Source organism: Poromitra crassiceps (assembly GCF_964638095.1).
Source record: "Poromitra crassiceps genome assembly, chromosome: 22".
NCBI lineage: Eukaryota > Metazoa > Chordata > Actinopteri > Beryciformes > Melamphaidae > Poromitra > Poromitra crassiceps.
The window spans coordinates 10,707,523-10,723,869 of NC_139647.1; the positions used below are offsets into that span (position 1 = coordinate 10,707,523).

General features: G+C 45.1%; 1 protein-coding gene across 3 annotated transcripts in view; it reads left to right on the forward strand.

Moving 5' to 3' along the window:
• Positions 1 to 1,184: 1,184 nt before the first annotated feature.
• The window catches only part of mcu (mitochondrial calcium uniporter), a gene marked incomplete at its 5' end in the record, with an annotated part of 87,211 nt that continues 72,048 nt past the window's right edge, over positions 1,185 to 16,347 (forward strand). For 2 of the 3 annotated variants that reach the window (XM_083658474.1, XM_083658475.1), the window contains one exon: positions 1,185 to 1,307. In XM_083658474.1, the coding sequence (XP_083514600.1) occupies positions 1,191 to 1,307 (117 nt within the window). The remainder of the gene's footprint in view (positions 1,308 to 16,347) is intronic. The other variant, XM_083658476.1, reaches the window with a different exon arrangement.

Genomic DNA, 16,347 nt, shown 5'->3' on the forward strand with positions numbered 1-16,347 from the left:
CCCCCACGTGACCTGCTCTCAGACCTGTTCTCAGTCACAACTAACTTGCTATACAAACTATGCCTATAATAACTAATGGCATTTAATTTTCACATTTGAAAAGGGGATTGATGCTCTACTTCTAATGACCGCCATGAATTTTGCATTTTTTCCCCCATTAAAAAATCTGAGGGGGCACAAAGGGCATGACACTTCTGATAGCGGCACCTACTGGCAAAACAAAAAGCGGTTTATCTCAACAACCGTTCATCCGATCGCCTTCAAACTTTGCAGTGTCCAATTTTGGACATGTGCATAGTCATAGCGCCACCTACTGGCAACACAAAAAGTGGTTAATCTCGAGAACCGTTCATCCCATTGACTTCAACCTTGAGGAGTGCGCTGCCGTACGTGCGCTCGATTCCTAGGGTGGAGACTCTGGAGATGATGCGCCATGGCTGCAGTTATGGAAATCGCGCCATCGAGGCGCCATCGTGCAACTGTGTGCCATATCGGCTCACTACATCACAGTTGATCGAGTGACCTCACTGATGACATCATAGTTGCTCGAGTGACATCACTGATGACATCACAACTGCCTGAGTGACATCACAATTGCTCAAGTGACATCACTTCCATCACAAATCGTGACTGACACCGCTGCCACAGACAGACTCCGTCATTTTAACTATACTGTAGGATTAGGCTATGCTGTATTTGTAGAAAAGGCCCTCCCATGCTGACTGATGAAACCATGCACCAGCACCAACACCCATGGGCCGGATTCAAACCAGCGGCCTAATGATGATGTCACTGCAGCATGACATCACAGCAGATGCACCTGTGATGTCATCAGTGATCCCATAGTTGCTGTTGTGATGTCAGTGATGAAGCTTGAAAGACATCTCTGTGGCCTTATCGGTCATCTGTGGCGAGTTCCGATCTAAATAATCCAGCACAAAATAAGCAGAAGCTACAACTTCCCTACAGTATTAGTTTTTGGATAACGTCAGTATTTTTTTTATTATTATTATTGGCAAGCATTTATGAGTTATTATATTGCATAGTGGTGCAACACTGGGCATGTGTATGAAGAAGCCATAGTCCAGCCCCGCAACCCGCCCACCACCCTCCCTCTTCCCCTCGGTGTGTCTCTCTGGGTCCGCCCGCAGCAGCAGTCTCCTTCCCGGCTGTGAGATTTCACTACAGAGATGGCTGCGAAAGTGTGCAGATCAGTCCTCCTGTTGTCCCGGAGCAGCGGAGTGGCGGCCGGCAGCCTCCCCGCACTTGTTGTCTCTTCACAGCGACACCACCAGCACATCAGACCGGTGAGTCCCAGGACGCAGGGGGGAGGTGTACCCGGGCAGGAGAGGCTGGGGCTGGGGCTGGGGCTGGACGGGCGGGCGAGAAAGCGTTGGCGCTGGTGGGGCTGCTCCGCTCTGCTGGGCGGGCTAAGGAAGTAAAGCTAACTAGCCTCAAGATTGTAGCTTCTTCTTCAGATGGCGAGAGATGATATAGGCTGATATAGGACTAGTCATTGCGTGTTTTACAGCGGGTGGTGTTATTTTTAATCCACAGTGGTAAGGCTTTGGCAGCAATGCAGTTTTTTTTAGGAGTGCTTGCTGGAAAGCCCCACACCATCCCGTTGGCGCCGCTGTGCCCCGTCGCTTACCGTAACTAGCCTGCTTCAGACAGCCAGCTCCTACATCAAATCTCTCCTGCTCTCTCCTGCTGTGCCCTTCAACTTTACCTTACACGCACGCTTCTTTCAATCAGGGCTATTTTGACTTGTGCTATTATGTGGAATTTTATACGCGATCACCTTGAAGATGTTCTACTATAGGATTCAGTGTTGTCCCGAGAATAGCTGCATATTGGGGGGTTGGTTTGATTACCGACAAGGATGGATGTCTTCTCGCCTAACCATTACAACGTGACTGTTTGTTGTTGCCATGATGATGATAATAATGCTCGATGTCTTCAACATTTGGCTGCACATTTTTAGTTGGCGTAGTTGACAGTGTGTGTGACCGATGGTCCGCCTCGTCTCAGCTTCCTCATGGTGTGAACCGCAGTGTGTGTGTGTGTGTGTGTGTGTGTGTGGATGGGGGGGGGGGGGGGGGGTAGGGGGGGTTGCAGCAGCAGAAACTCTGTGGCTTGTGAGCACAGAATAATGAATGTCTCCCTACAGCTAGAGAGGGGAACTGTGTGTGTGTGTGTGTGTGTGTGTGTGTGTTTGCATGCGCCTGAATAAAGAGTGACTATATCGTGCACACACACACACACACACACACACACACACACACACACACACACACACACACACACACACACACACACACACACACACACACACACACACTTCACAGGAAACATGGAACCCCACACTTTCTTTCAGATGATGTCAGACTCTCAAGCCGGCCTCCCTCCTGCGGGTGTTTCCCCGTTCGGTGGGGAGAGCCTGGGCTTTCCTGCAGGCTGATGCAGCAGCTCCTATATTATAGGCTACTGACTGTTAGCAACATACCGCTAGGTGCAGCAGCTTCACAGACATACCCCCACATTGGCTCGCACTGCCCTCTCCACAGTCGCAGCCAGGAACAGGAAGGTAATTGCTGTTTGGCGAAGCTGTCCATTGTTCGCTACATAATTATTCGCTACCTCCTCCTCTCCTCTCTCTCTCTGCCTCGCCGAGCGACCCGCTCCCTCTGGGGCTCCAACCCTGAGCCCTGTTCAGCCACCGCCTGCTGAGGGCGGAGGAGCAGGCACAGGATGCAGCTGAATAGGAAAGAATGAGGAAGTGAAGCGGTAAAACTTGCAGTGCTGCTGCTGACCGGCGGCCCCTACAGCACTACTTCACTGGAAAGGAATGACAGCGTTGCTGTGATTTTGGGGGTTCTTCTCTCCTCGACATCCCTCTCTCTCTCACCTTTCTCTCTGCTTTCTCATCCCTCTCTCTCTCCCTTGGCCCACGCACACACTGGCCACTGCCCGAGGCTTTGTGCAGTGAAGCGTGCCTCGCAGTGTAACGGGGGTGACTGTGAGGTCGTCCTGCAGGTTAAGTAGCTGTCGGAAGGGACTTGCTCGGTCCACGTCGCACCTCTGCCGGTCCCTGGTACTGTCCGCCTGCCGTGAGGTGAACTAGTACAATGGCAGCGCATTCACCCCTGTGTCACGGTACTAATATCGTCCTCTGCTCTAAAACAAAGTAGGCCCATTTCAACGTGATTTGACGCGGCAGAGTTGGCGCTGATAAGTTCCCCTTTGTGTTTCATCCCACTCAGGTTGTCTTTTTGTTTGCCTGTCATCCTATGTCTTTGTCCGGCGAAGCGTGGCTGCCGCAGCCCCTGACACAGGCCTGCCAGTCCGTGACAGCCAAAACACCGTGTACATTTGTGAGTTCTTCTTCACTGCAGTATATTGTGTGAACTCTCTCTTTATGGATCTATGTCTATAATAAAGCTTTGGGACTCGTGCTCGCGAGCATGTAGTGTTGGTTAGGGCGATCCCTCAGAGGATGCGAGAGATATCTTGTCCGAGCCCAACTGGAGGCGGTTAGCAAAGATAACCCTTCTTGACCGCTGCTTCCGTACCCCCCGAGCGCAGTCAGTCATGATGGGTCAACTCCCCCATAGGGATAGCCAGGGCCGCAGAGCAGACTGTGTGGACTCCAGAGGCACACACTTAACCTGCACCGGATCACTATTGTATTGACTCAGCTGTCTTATAAAAGGCTCCTGTCTTGAATTGTGGCAGGGGCAGTAGAGTCATTGCGAATGAACAGCCCTTGTAAAAAGGGCTGTAAATCACACTGTGTGAAAGTTGGCGGCTCTATGGTATTGTTATTGATTCCAAAAATGTTTATATGCAACACCTGGCATCTATAGGATGAATCAGTGTGACGCCAATGCCACCCAAAAAATGCGTAACCCCGCAGCAGTTAACTAGTATGAGTTGTGCCAATTACAAACATTAATATGTCAAAAAGTATACATCGCATCGCTTATATCAGCCCCGATCTCATGAAATGCGTATGTATGACACGCGGGGTGTTTTCTCGTGGAATAGATATTCGGAAATGCGAGTTGGCGTGCAGTTTGGCGGCAACAATGGCGGCAAAGTACGTTAACATACTCGCAACCACTAACCCAAACCCTTAACCTAACCCTTAACCTAACCCTGACCCTAACCCTAACCCTAAACCTAACCCCCATAACTTCCACGTAAAGTTATTATGCATGTTAGATTTCTAATGTAAGTGGACGAGGCGAAGTTGCGTCTGAACTGCACGCGGAACTGCGTTTTCCGCCTATCTATTCCATGAGAAAACACCCGCGTGTCATACATACATACACTCTCCCATGAGATCGGGTTGCTTATATTTTGACATTCTGAGTGAGAGCAGAATTAGCTCAAGAGTTTGATGTAAAATATAATGCGTGTCATGTTAAAGTTGTGTGAACTGTCGCAAGTTTTTAAATTGTAAACACGGTCAGCCGGCTAGAGTCAGACGCTCAAACTCAGGCTCCATATAGGGTTCCATTGCCGAATGCCATCCAGCGACGCGGTTTGTTTACCAAAATGCTGCTCGGCTGATCCCTCGTATAGGATTTGATGGTAAACACTGAAGTAAAATGATTGCTGGATTTGGGGGAATGTTCCACAAACTGAGATCCTATCACTTTTCCTTTTATTTATTTTGGATTTAAGCTGGCACATTCATTAAAAGTGAGCAGTCGGTGGGTCGCAGTTGCTGGGGCCAGGGGGCTGAGACACACTGCTGGGGTTTTAATCCAATAAGGCGGGTATAGAGTAAACTAATTTAGCAGCCCTGCTGGACTCGCCGCTTGAACTTATCCGGATTAGTGTAATAAGAGTGTGACGGTTTGTGACTGTTGTCCCCTGCCAAGCTGATAAGATGGAGAATGATTGATAAGCCTGTCTACTCTCCAGAGGCGGCCTGGTTACTTTTATACTGCACTTCTATGGCCAAACTGGTTAATTGTGACTCTCCACTTGTGATCTCATGAAATGGTCTTGTCTGATTTACACGTGTGATTGAAAAGGTAAAAGGGCTTATTGTATCAAAACATTCTGACATTCTACATGATGAATGGAATATCAATTGGACTGCCCGCAGGCTAATTACTGAATCAAGCCTTTTGCCTTAGAGTCTGATGATTGACAGCTACACAGAGCTGCCTATGACAACATGACAGATACCCTAATTGATGAGATTTGAACATTATATGCCGTTTGTTGTTTGTGGCATTATTATATTTTCGTGACGAGAACTGGCGTAGCTTTTCTTCTCGGATTGAACTTTTCACCGAGGTGTTCCCCGCTGTCCCATCTTCCTCATTGATATATATTACAGTAAGTATTGCAGACGCAGTGCTAACGGACATGCACTGCAATTTAGAGGGTTTTTCTCCAGTAGGTGAGAAAATTGATCCAAGGGGGAGTGGACTTCGTAGCAGCCCCGGGCTAGGCTACATGAGGTGAAGTCATATGATAGAATTTCAGTCAGGTATGGTTACAGGAAATGATTGATTAGTTGACTGGATATCCTATCCACTCTATGGACCACCATGCATGTCCTTACTACTGCTCTTTACATGCTTACATTTTAAACACTGGCATATCACCAGGTCTGGATGAAGGTGACATCTACTGTATTGTATCATGCCAATTTTAAAACATCAAAGGATAGAGAGTTTGAAAACTCATTAGATGCTCTTAGATGATCTTTTCCAGTGGGATCTCAGGTTTCTAGCATATTATGAATTTCTTTACTGATCCAATCAAATTAGTCGGTTCTGATTCTGTTTTCTAAAAGCAGATGGCGCATATGACAAGTATTTGTCTTTTGCATTGTGAAATGTGTTGCTATTTATATAACAAAGGATTGGAGTGGAATGATCATAATAAAAGACGTGGTATTGTTATTCAGAATCCGATTTGCAGAGATACCAATCCCTAATTAGCACAGTGTTGTGTGACTAAGCCTATTCTTGACAAACATCATTTTTCAAGAGATCCACATTGGAAAAATATGATGAACTTAGGCTTGAACTGCGGTGCTAAAGCCAAACCTCACATTCTAGCCTCAGTTGAACAACCGTTTAGTTCAGTCCACTAACTGACTACCCACTTCTTCAGTCAGTCTTCCCATGAGTTAGACACAGGGCTGTAGAGTGATGGACAGGAAATACAGGAGCGACTGGCCATGCAATTACTGTACAAGCAATCTTGTTTCCCCAGGCAAGCATGTTCCTCTCTGCTTCACTAGCAACTCATCTAGGGTCTATTTCTAGAAACCCAAATGACGACCATGTCTTTGATGAGTTTACCCTGCTGGAGCTCTTCAGTGCCCAGTATACACTCTGGAAGTTGTCCAGCGTCTGTGACCATGACCATGACCATGACCGTACAGTGCATTTGTATTGGAAATGACTGTCCATGTTGCTATAGCATTATGTTCCATTGTTACTGTTGGTTGTGTCAACAGCAGCAGCACCACTGTTCCCTGTCTTGTTTTCCTGCTTTACGGTCAGGGGTAAAAAGGCAGATTTGTAGCGCAAAGCATTCTAGCAAACGTATCCCCTTAATCACCCAATGAACGTCAGAAAATTGGAAAAATAATTGTTCTAAGTGCACTGACTCATACTGTTGCAGTCTGAATGCTGCCACCCCTGTCTGCCTTCACCCTAACCCCCATAAAACAAGGGAGAGGCAGCAGCACTATGAGGAAAAACAGGTGCTGGAATGTGGAGCAGAACTTACACGTTTTCCAGAGAATAGAAAGTCTCGAGGATATTGTGTTGTTGAACAATTCTGATTGAACAGCCTACTTTTGTCACGATCCCGGTGGTGTCCTCATTAAAACGACTTGGTTGAGAAATCGAACTGGACTTAGTGAGATTGGGCAGCTGATGCCGGCGCTTTCTGAAGAGCCATCTGGGCCTCGTTAGACACTGTCATGAAACTCCGTCAGAGAAAACCACTTCCAATATTTTCGATGCCTCGTCCTCAAAGACGTCAATGAATGCGTGCCCGTGATGAAAGTTGTAAAGATCACCCTGATTCACCTCTCTTACCATGCTGTAGCCTAGTAACGTTTGTGGTTGTCATGTAAATATTGGCTGCTAAGTAAAGCTACCATAATGCTAAATGTCAATATTACCATTATATTGACAGGATATTGCGATTACGATGAGTCACGATTTTAGTTGGGATGCTAATTTTTGCATTTCACTTTCACGGAAAGAAAATAACCATAACCCTAACCCTTTTACCGGGGTCTTCTGTACCAAACAAGCACCCTCCCTCCTTACATCTGGAGAATATGATTTATAGCCCGGGGAAATCTCTTTAGCAATGCTTCATTTCATCTGCTTCATACATCTTATGGACTTGACCGTCTTTTGGTACAGTGCTTTTATGTCTTCCAATTTAAGCCTGATCAAAATTGAAAAGTAGGCCTGTTAATTATGCAACCACATACAAAGCAGCTTCTACTGCCTCCGTTTCTACACACACGCCAGCTGGGAAGTTTTTCAGTATATCACACTGCATAACAGCAGTTTGCTATATAGACATTTTGAGCCAATTCAATCCCTTGGTGGCCATGTGCTTTTGCACACTGGCTCACTGTACTGTACCTACCTTCTCCTCATTAGCGTCTGCAGCCGCTATTTCTCCAGCCATATGCTGGTGCGTGTTCCTGTCTCCCATGTGTCTTCCTCTCCACCTTCTCAGTCCATTACATTATACACCACCCGCTCACATTCTCACGCTCACCAGCTGTTTGCCCTTTAGGCAGAAGAACTGTCCTAGAAGGTGAAGGTTGGCGTTCAGCGTAACACACTATTACTGGAAGCAAGTGTTCTGTGTTTAGCCATGCATGGCTGCTGCCGATACACCCGTTCTGTCTCCTTGGTTTGTGCATACACGGTTATTATCTTAATGCTTCTCTGCTGCTCCGAAACGTGGCACACTGTGATGACAATGTAGCCACATGCTTCTTCTGTAGTGTTCATTATGGACAACATAGCTACATGCTACTTCTGTAGTGTTCATTATGGACAACATAGCTACATGCTACTTCTGTAGTGTTCATTATGGACAACATAGCTACATGGTTCTGTAGTGTTCATTATGGACAACATAGCCACATGCTTCTTCTATAGTGTTCATTATGGACAACATAGCTACATGCTACTTCTGTAGTGTTCATTATGGACAACATAGCTACATGCTTCTTCTGTAGTGTTCATTATGGACAACATAGCTACATGCTTCTTCCGTAGTGTTCATTATGGACAACATAGCCACATGCTTCTTCTTCTGTAGTGTTCATTATGGACAACATAGCCACATGCTTCTTCTTCTGTAGTGTTCATTATGGACAACATAACCACATGCTTCTTCTTCTGTAGTGTTCATTATGGACAACATAGCCACATGCTTCTTCTTCTGTAGTGTTCATTATGGACAACATAGCCACATGCTTCTTCTGTAGTGTTCATTATGGACAACATAGCCACATGCTTCTTCTATAGTGTTCATTATGGACAACATAGCTACATGCTACTTCTGTAGTGTTCATTATGGACAACATAGCTACATGCTTCTTCTGTAGTGTTCATTATGGACAACATAGCTACATGCTTCTTCCGTAGTGTTCATTATGGACAACATAGCCACATGCTTCTTCTTCTGTAGTGTTCATTATGGACAACATAGCCACATGCTTCTTCTTCTGTAGTGTTCATTATGGACAACATAGCCACATGCTTCTTCTTCTGTAGTGTTCATTATGGACAGCATAGCCACATGCTTCTTCTTCTGTAGTGTTCATTATGGACAACATAGCCACATGCTTCTTCTGTAGTGTTCATTATGGACACCAAGCCACATGCTTCTTCTGTAGTGTTCTTTATGGACAACATAGCCACATGCTTCTTCTTCTGTAGTGTTCATTATGGACAACATAGCCACATGCTTCTTCTGTAGTGTTCATTATGGACAACATAGCCACATGCTACTTCTGTAGTGTTCATTATGGACAACATAGCCACATGCTATTTCTGTAGTGTTCATTATGGACAATGTAGCCACATGCTTCTTCTGTAGTGTTCATTATGGACAACATAGCCACATGCTTCTTCTGTAGTGTTCATTATGGACAATGTAGCCACATGCTACTTCTGTAGTGTTCATTATGGACAACATAGCTACATGCTACTTCTGTAGTGTTCATTATGGACAACATAGCCACATGCTTCTTCTGTAGTGTTCATTATGGACAACATAGCCACAGGCTTCTTCTTTAGTGTTCATTATGGACTATGTAGCCATATGTTTCTGTAGTGTTCATTATGGACAACATAGCCACATGCTTCTGTAGTGTTCATTATGGACAATGTAGCCACATGCTACTTCTGTAGTGTTCATTATGGACAATGTAGCCATATGATACTGTAGTGTTCATGATGGAGATGCTGTATGGTTGTAACGGATGAGACCCTTGTGATGTGACAAAGCCCCCCTCATTAGTACTCTGGAAGTGGTTTCATCCTTGATGTGCTAAATGACTGCTGTTGGCGTAGACTAATTATGAGCTGCTATCCATGTTGCTGTGTGGCCCACTGTGTCTCCAGTCAACTCTGCAAAAAGGACATTAAACTAGGAACGTGTCACGTGTATAATGTGATGATGGATGGAAGCCATGCTTGGTTACCCCCTCTCATATCTGGGACGTCTCGCTGGAGGTCTCCTCTGCCAGGGGGTGTGTGTAGGGGAAGGGGGGGGGTGCTTAGGTGAGGCCTGCTGCTAGAAGCCTGAAGGTCATCAGCAGCTCAGCTTTTTTCATGCTATTAGATATGGAATTGAGCTGATTATTGTGACCACAAAAGAGAACTCTGGCAGCGAGCGCAGGGTCCAAATCTGCACTGTAAATCGGCCTAAGCAGATTTGCTTTCCATGAAGGTCAGCCGTGCCCGAATGTGCCAAAGTGTGTGTGACACAGTTGTGTGAAAAAGTATATCCAGATTGTGGTGTAGACAGTATTGTCATTTTGTGCGTGCCCACCCACACCAGCTTCTTTGGTCCACACCTCAACCAGCGTGGAAGTTACGGTTAACATGCACACCAGTACAAGCAACTGACAAAGCATGGAACATCTAAACAGCTAAGCTTACCAACACCCCCCGCACAAACCCACTACCTCCTCCTGAACTCAGCTGAACCCCCCCCCGCATAAAACTGTAACTCATACCTAATTTAATGCCTGTTTAACTGGGACTGTAAATTTCATGTAAATTCAATGTAAACTCATATTTAACTCGGACGGTAAATTCATGTAAATTCACTGCCTATTTAACGTCTATTTAACTCAGTCTGTAAATCTCATGTAAATTCAACGTAAATTCATATTTATCATCCACAGAACACTCCTCCACTCATGTACATATTGTATGTATTTACTCGATTTGATTGCACTTGCAACTTTGTGATTGTCTTTAGCTAGCTTTCCTACCTCTTCTCTCTGTATATTGATGTGACCGCTACGCTGCAGACAGACACTAAGACAAATTCCTCGTATGTAACTTCCATACTGGGGCAATAAAAGTGATTCTGATTAGTCATTATGATTCTTCTTATCCCATATCATATAGGAGTAGAGTAATATGATAATAGTTGGTTTACTGTATGATTGTTCACACCAACATAAAAGTTAGTTACCACCATCTTATTTTACAGCTTTGATACCTACTGTATATGTGAGCAGCAGAAGTATGAGAACAATAACTGCAGTTTATGACGAGATGGAAACGACCGACACGTTATACAGGAAGCACCTTGACTCAATAATTGCGATATGCAAGATTGTATGTAAACAGGAAAAATTGCAACGCCTTTGTGCTCCGTGTATACACAGCTTAATAGAAGGACTATTATCATAATTAAAGTGAGAGAATGATAATCAGATTATTGTGTGCGTGTAAATTTAGTCGGTGTCCATATCAGCCCCATGCTTTAGCTGTACTCTGCACACCCATTCTGACTACTGTTCCTACCGTGCTGCCACTCACTCATCTTCATGGATCTACTTTATTAAATTGAAACAGTAAGGATGTATATGAAACTGACAGATTAAATTCTAGTCAGTTCATCATTTTATGCACCCCCGGGAAAATCCATACGTTTGCAATTGGCAGGCAAGTTATTCAGAGGGAGGGTGGATGTTAGGAGGAGGATTCCCTCAGCCTCAGGGCTCACCTCCTTTGAACAGGAGCGGGGGTGCGCCGCCGAGCTGCTACTTATTACAGCCTCCACCTCTCAGTGCCAGGCCAGCACCACCCAGAAGAATATTGCGGGGGTCGAACTAGCCCACCGGATCGCTTCAAAATTTGGGATTTTATGCCCTGTTGTACCCCCAAATTAGCAATTCGACTGAAGTGCTCATCCGATGCTGAATTAACTTTTCCGCCTAGTAGCACAGCCGCTGTGCCAAATCCCATCATAGTTGGAAGCGTCATCAAAAAAACAAGCTGCACCCTCCGAAATTTAATGAGCCGCAAACTCTTTCAGAAACCTAAAAGAGATGTATCTATGTGACTGAAGTACCGTAAAGCAGTTGCACTTTAGGGCCCTGACAACTTATTTAGTGCTAATTACTCTGTAAGTTAGGCTATATTTTAACGAGGCTGTTTGAACTGCTGTTGGGCCAGTAGGTAATGCATTACCAGTCCTCAGTCAAAGTAGGCTACAATTTAACCCGATTCAACACTGATCCTCCATGTTGAAGGTGAAAGGTGACAATGTAAAAACAACAACAAGAAAGCGGAGGATCAAAATTAGTGACTCATTAGCCAATGAACAGCCAGGAAGGGGTCTCGCGGTACTTTTGAATGCTAAAATGAAGCTGATAATGTACAATTTGATAAAAAAAAAAAGTTCAAAGTACATCACAAAGTTAACTGTCCATTTTGCTGCAACTCGACAGTGCTGATTAAACCAGGACCTTACTTCCTGGAACTCATGAGAGTAAAAAACGGGTCCATTGGAGTGAATGGAGATGTCGCGACTCCTCTACAGTATATACACGACTCTGGTCTGCATGTGTCTCAAATGTGAGAGACACACTGGTGGTGGTGTAGTAAGTAAGGTTACCGGGGAGATGAGGGCTTTGCTGCTCATGGTTAAACAGGATGTATGGAGAGCAGCCTGTGACATCATCACTCTTGTGTTGAGGTCATTGTGGCCGTTGGGAGTGCGCGTCGACTTGGGAGGTTCTATCTCCACGGTGGCTTACTGTAGCCAAGTGGCTTACTGTAGCCCGGTGCCAAGGAGGCGGTTGTTCTTCTTTTCACCATCCACTCGCATTGTTCCTTCTTACTCTGCGTGGCTGATACATTAGTTACGGCCTTCACGATTGGATGGAGCGTATTTATATATAGCCTATAGTGGACGCTGTGTGCCAACAGCTGATCAAAGCAGTGTGTGTGGTGCTAACGCGTGCCTGCCTCCACAAAGGACAATTCAGCTGAAACTAAGGTTTTAATCACATATTTTCATGATGAAGGAGAATCTGATAACATCAGCAAATCACATTTCTTGCAGATAGATTAGAGGGAAATTACACAGGCAGTCCTTTTTCCACTCACATCAAGAGCCTAGAATTGATTTATTATTAAAGATGTTTGATAAAGATCGCGTAACGACATGATTCTGTATAGATTTCTTTTCAACCATTCTTGGAAATGCAGTTGAACGATGTTGTGGTGGGTTTGCGTTCCCTTGATCTTGAGAAGAACTTGTGACGTACTCAACAGAATAATACTCAACAGAAAAGGAAATTTATAAAATGAAAGTTGAACAAGGTTTAGGAAAACTGCTTTTTTTGTGGAGTCCCTGTTTAAAATGTGTGAGAACAACAACTCTCCAGGCAGCCAGCTCAGCACGTACACCGAAACAACTAAACGGTTGTTCCGTGGCTGCCACAGGTGGTCTGAAAAGCCGGGTCATGACAGACACGACAAGTCCCTGTGTTCCCGGACAGATGCACCAGTCTGAAAACGAGCTCATCTGTCTCCATTTGTGCTGCTGGCGCTCAAAAGTCTCAACTCCACGATTTCGTTTTACCGTAATACCTAGATGAAACCCACAGATGAAAACACACAGACTCTCTTCGCCTCCCGTTTTGCAGTCTGTTCTCTCCACTGAAATAAGCTGTCAGTGAGTTTCTGAGTGATGGATGTGCTGACAACCTCTGCACACAATGACACGTTAAGAATTGCGTTTTAACTGACGTTGACCTGACTCTGAACACCTCCCGGGGAGTGCCGCACTCCAGGAACAACATTTTCTGCTCAGCCTGGCTCCTGCTCTGTTTACACTGTAATTACCCAGACCCTAGCACTCCCATGCTATAGACACATACGTAGGCACGAGGCACCACTCACCATGGAGAAGCCAAACAAAGATGCAACACCTGAGGCCCTCGAGTCTCATCGCCGTTTATACGCAATGATGACCTGGACCAGCCAGACGAGCCACACCGGCTCAATGCTCCTCATTACTATGTTGATAAGGAGCCTGTCTCCTCTGACTCCTCTCTCTTGACTACTGCAGCTTTTCAATGAGCTAGGAGCCTTCTCATTTAATTAACTCCTATATCAGCACAACTGGATCAATGAGTGGAGAGGCGTGGAATGAGCACCGTGCATGGCTGTTCCACTGAGCTGTTGAGGTTGTGTGTGCCGGAGAGGGGAGGGGAGGGGAGGGGAGGAGAGGGGAGGAGAGGGGAGGGGAGGAAAGGAGAGGAGAGGAGAGGGGAGGAGGGGAGAGGAGAGGGGAGGGGAGTGGAGGTCAGATGATGGGTGGTGGTATAGTGTGCTTAGGTGAAGGCTCTCTTTAGCTGCCTCAGCACTTTGGTGCCTCCATCCAAAGCAGCGCTGTGTCATCCATCTCAAGTCATTTTAATGATTTTCTATATTCCTGTGTGAACTATATAGAGGGTTCGACCAGATAATCCTATTTGGAGGGTAGGCTATGCATTGGGAAATATGGCCGGATTATCGTATCACAATAGTTATATTTAACTGTAGCTATATCATCTTTTTAACAATATTATTGTGATTTTCCACAATTTAAAAACGATTAAAATCACATACCCACATACTGTACGTCCTTCCACTGTATAGCTATATTTACATTATGTTAATTGGCTTTTCCACTACATTTTAAGTTGTGTGATGTCTTTCAGCCGCATTTTTTGGTCACAAAACCTTTCTAAAAGGATCTCCTCTCATCTGCTTTTCATAGTGTGTAACGTAGGCCTACTTGCGGCATAATATGAATGCAAATGAAAAATTACTGTATATATTGGTTTCAACAACTAACACATACCAATATTATCTGACAAATTTGTGTGAATCCATCATTGTGGCATTTTATAAACTACTCTACCCTGCCCAGCCTCATATTGGATTGTAATATCCCCAGCTACTGTATGTGAAAGTCACTGAGGTTGAATGGGGGGGGGTGATGTGTGGAGGGAGATACAATCTTGTCCGTGCTCAAAGGCACCTCTGGGAAAGCATGACAGCTAAGCAAATTGCTTATGTAAATAGGCCCGCCGCTGTAATCCATTGTTGATGAGGTCTCTTGACGTTATGGCCAGCAAGGAAGATTCCCAAATCCATTTGTTCCTTGGATTAAAAGAGCGCTTGACTCGCGGCAGCAACAGCGCCTTAATTCAAGAACTACCGGTAGTATTCAACAACGACAACAATGGCTACGGCAGCATTTGAAATCAAACCATGTGGTCCTGCGGTCTCGTTAGCGGCGGCCAATCAAGAGCCGGCAAGTTTGTTAATGAAAGCCGACAGCTTTTAATTGTTGTTTCCCCCGGTCACCGAGTCGACGACGCCATGATGTTTGCAGGAGGCTATCTTTACTGCCGTCGTGCCGTGTGGTGTTAAGCGTGACATTCGTGTAGGCTAATGCTAATTAATTAGCGCCCTCAATGCCAGAGAAGCACGATTAGGGAGGGCTCTTTTTCCCCTCCCTGAGCTCTGACAGCATTTCCAGTCTCTGGATGTTGCTTCAAAGCCACCGGGGTGGAGGTCATCTCTTGTTGTTCACTTAACATGCTAAGGCTGTGCTGGTTGTGTGCTAATAATAGGTATACGGGTCGAGCTCGCTGTGCGTGTGCTATAGGTGTACGGGTCGAGGCCGCTCGGTTTGCATCTCTTAGAGCAGGGATGGGCAACTCTGATGATAGAGAGGGGCAAAAAAAAAGTCCCTTCACTACCACAGGGCCAGTTTATGACCGTGCACTAGGGATGTCACGATACTAGAATTTCTACTTCGATACCGATACCCAGGAAAATATCGATACTCGATACGATTTTCGATACCACGTGATGATGACGACACATCAAAAATATAGTTAAGACAGATGGACGGACAGACGCACACCTCTCCATAATCTAGGCCCGCTAAAACTCATTAAAACTTTGCACTGACAGCAGATTAGCCCTGCTCTAGCCATCAGCCTATCAGAACACGTTTAGCTTGTTGAAGCAACAGAAACCCACCAATGATAGGGAAGGAAAAATCAGTGATTTTTCATTAAGAGAAAGCACTGCTGGTATCGAAACTGTTGCAAATGAGCATTGTATCCATTTCAAAATTGTTGTATTGATACTTATCAAATATCAATACTATCGATACCTGTTGCAAATGAGTATAGTATAGTATCCGTTTCAAAAGTTTGTATTGATCCTTTTCAATAGTATTGATATTTTTGACAACCCTACCGTGCACTTCTACCGGTACTTGGAGGATACTGCAACCCCATAATGCAATTACCCAATTATAGCTACTAATTTGATGAAAAGAACAAATACTGGTAATCAAAGTTTATTATACCAACATTTCCATTTTTGCAACCTTATCTGTAAAGGGGAGACTTGTGGACTAACCATAGAACTTATTCTTATCCAGAAGATATCTTGAGGTGAGAGGTGAAGGGACCCCTTTGAAAATGTCTGTCTTCTAGTTTCATATGATAGCAGAAACTTTGCGTTGGCTTTCAAACTAAGGCCACTATAACAGCCATTTTGCTTTGTATCATGGAATTCTGGGAGATTACCAGGAGAAATCACAGGATAAATTGCCAATCAGGAGCACAGCGGGAGAAAGGGTTAAAAATAGGGATACTCCTGTGAAAATCAGGTGTTGGCAGCAGGTATGTGACATGCTTTCTGTCCTATTTATTCTGTAATTGACTGGAGGGGCCGCACTGAGTGAGGAGGTCTCCAGGTGCCCATCCTGCTCTTAGAGGGAGACAGA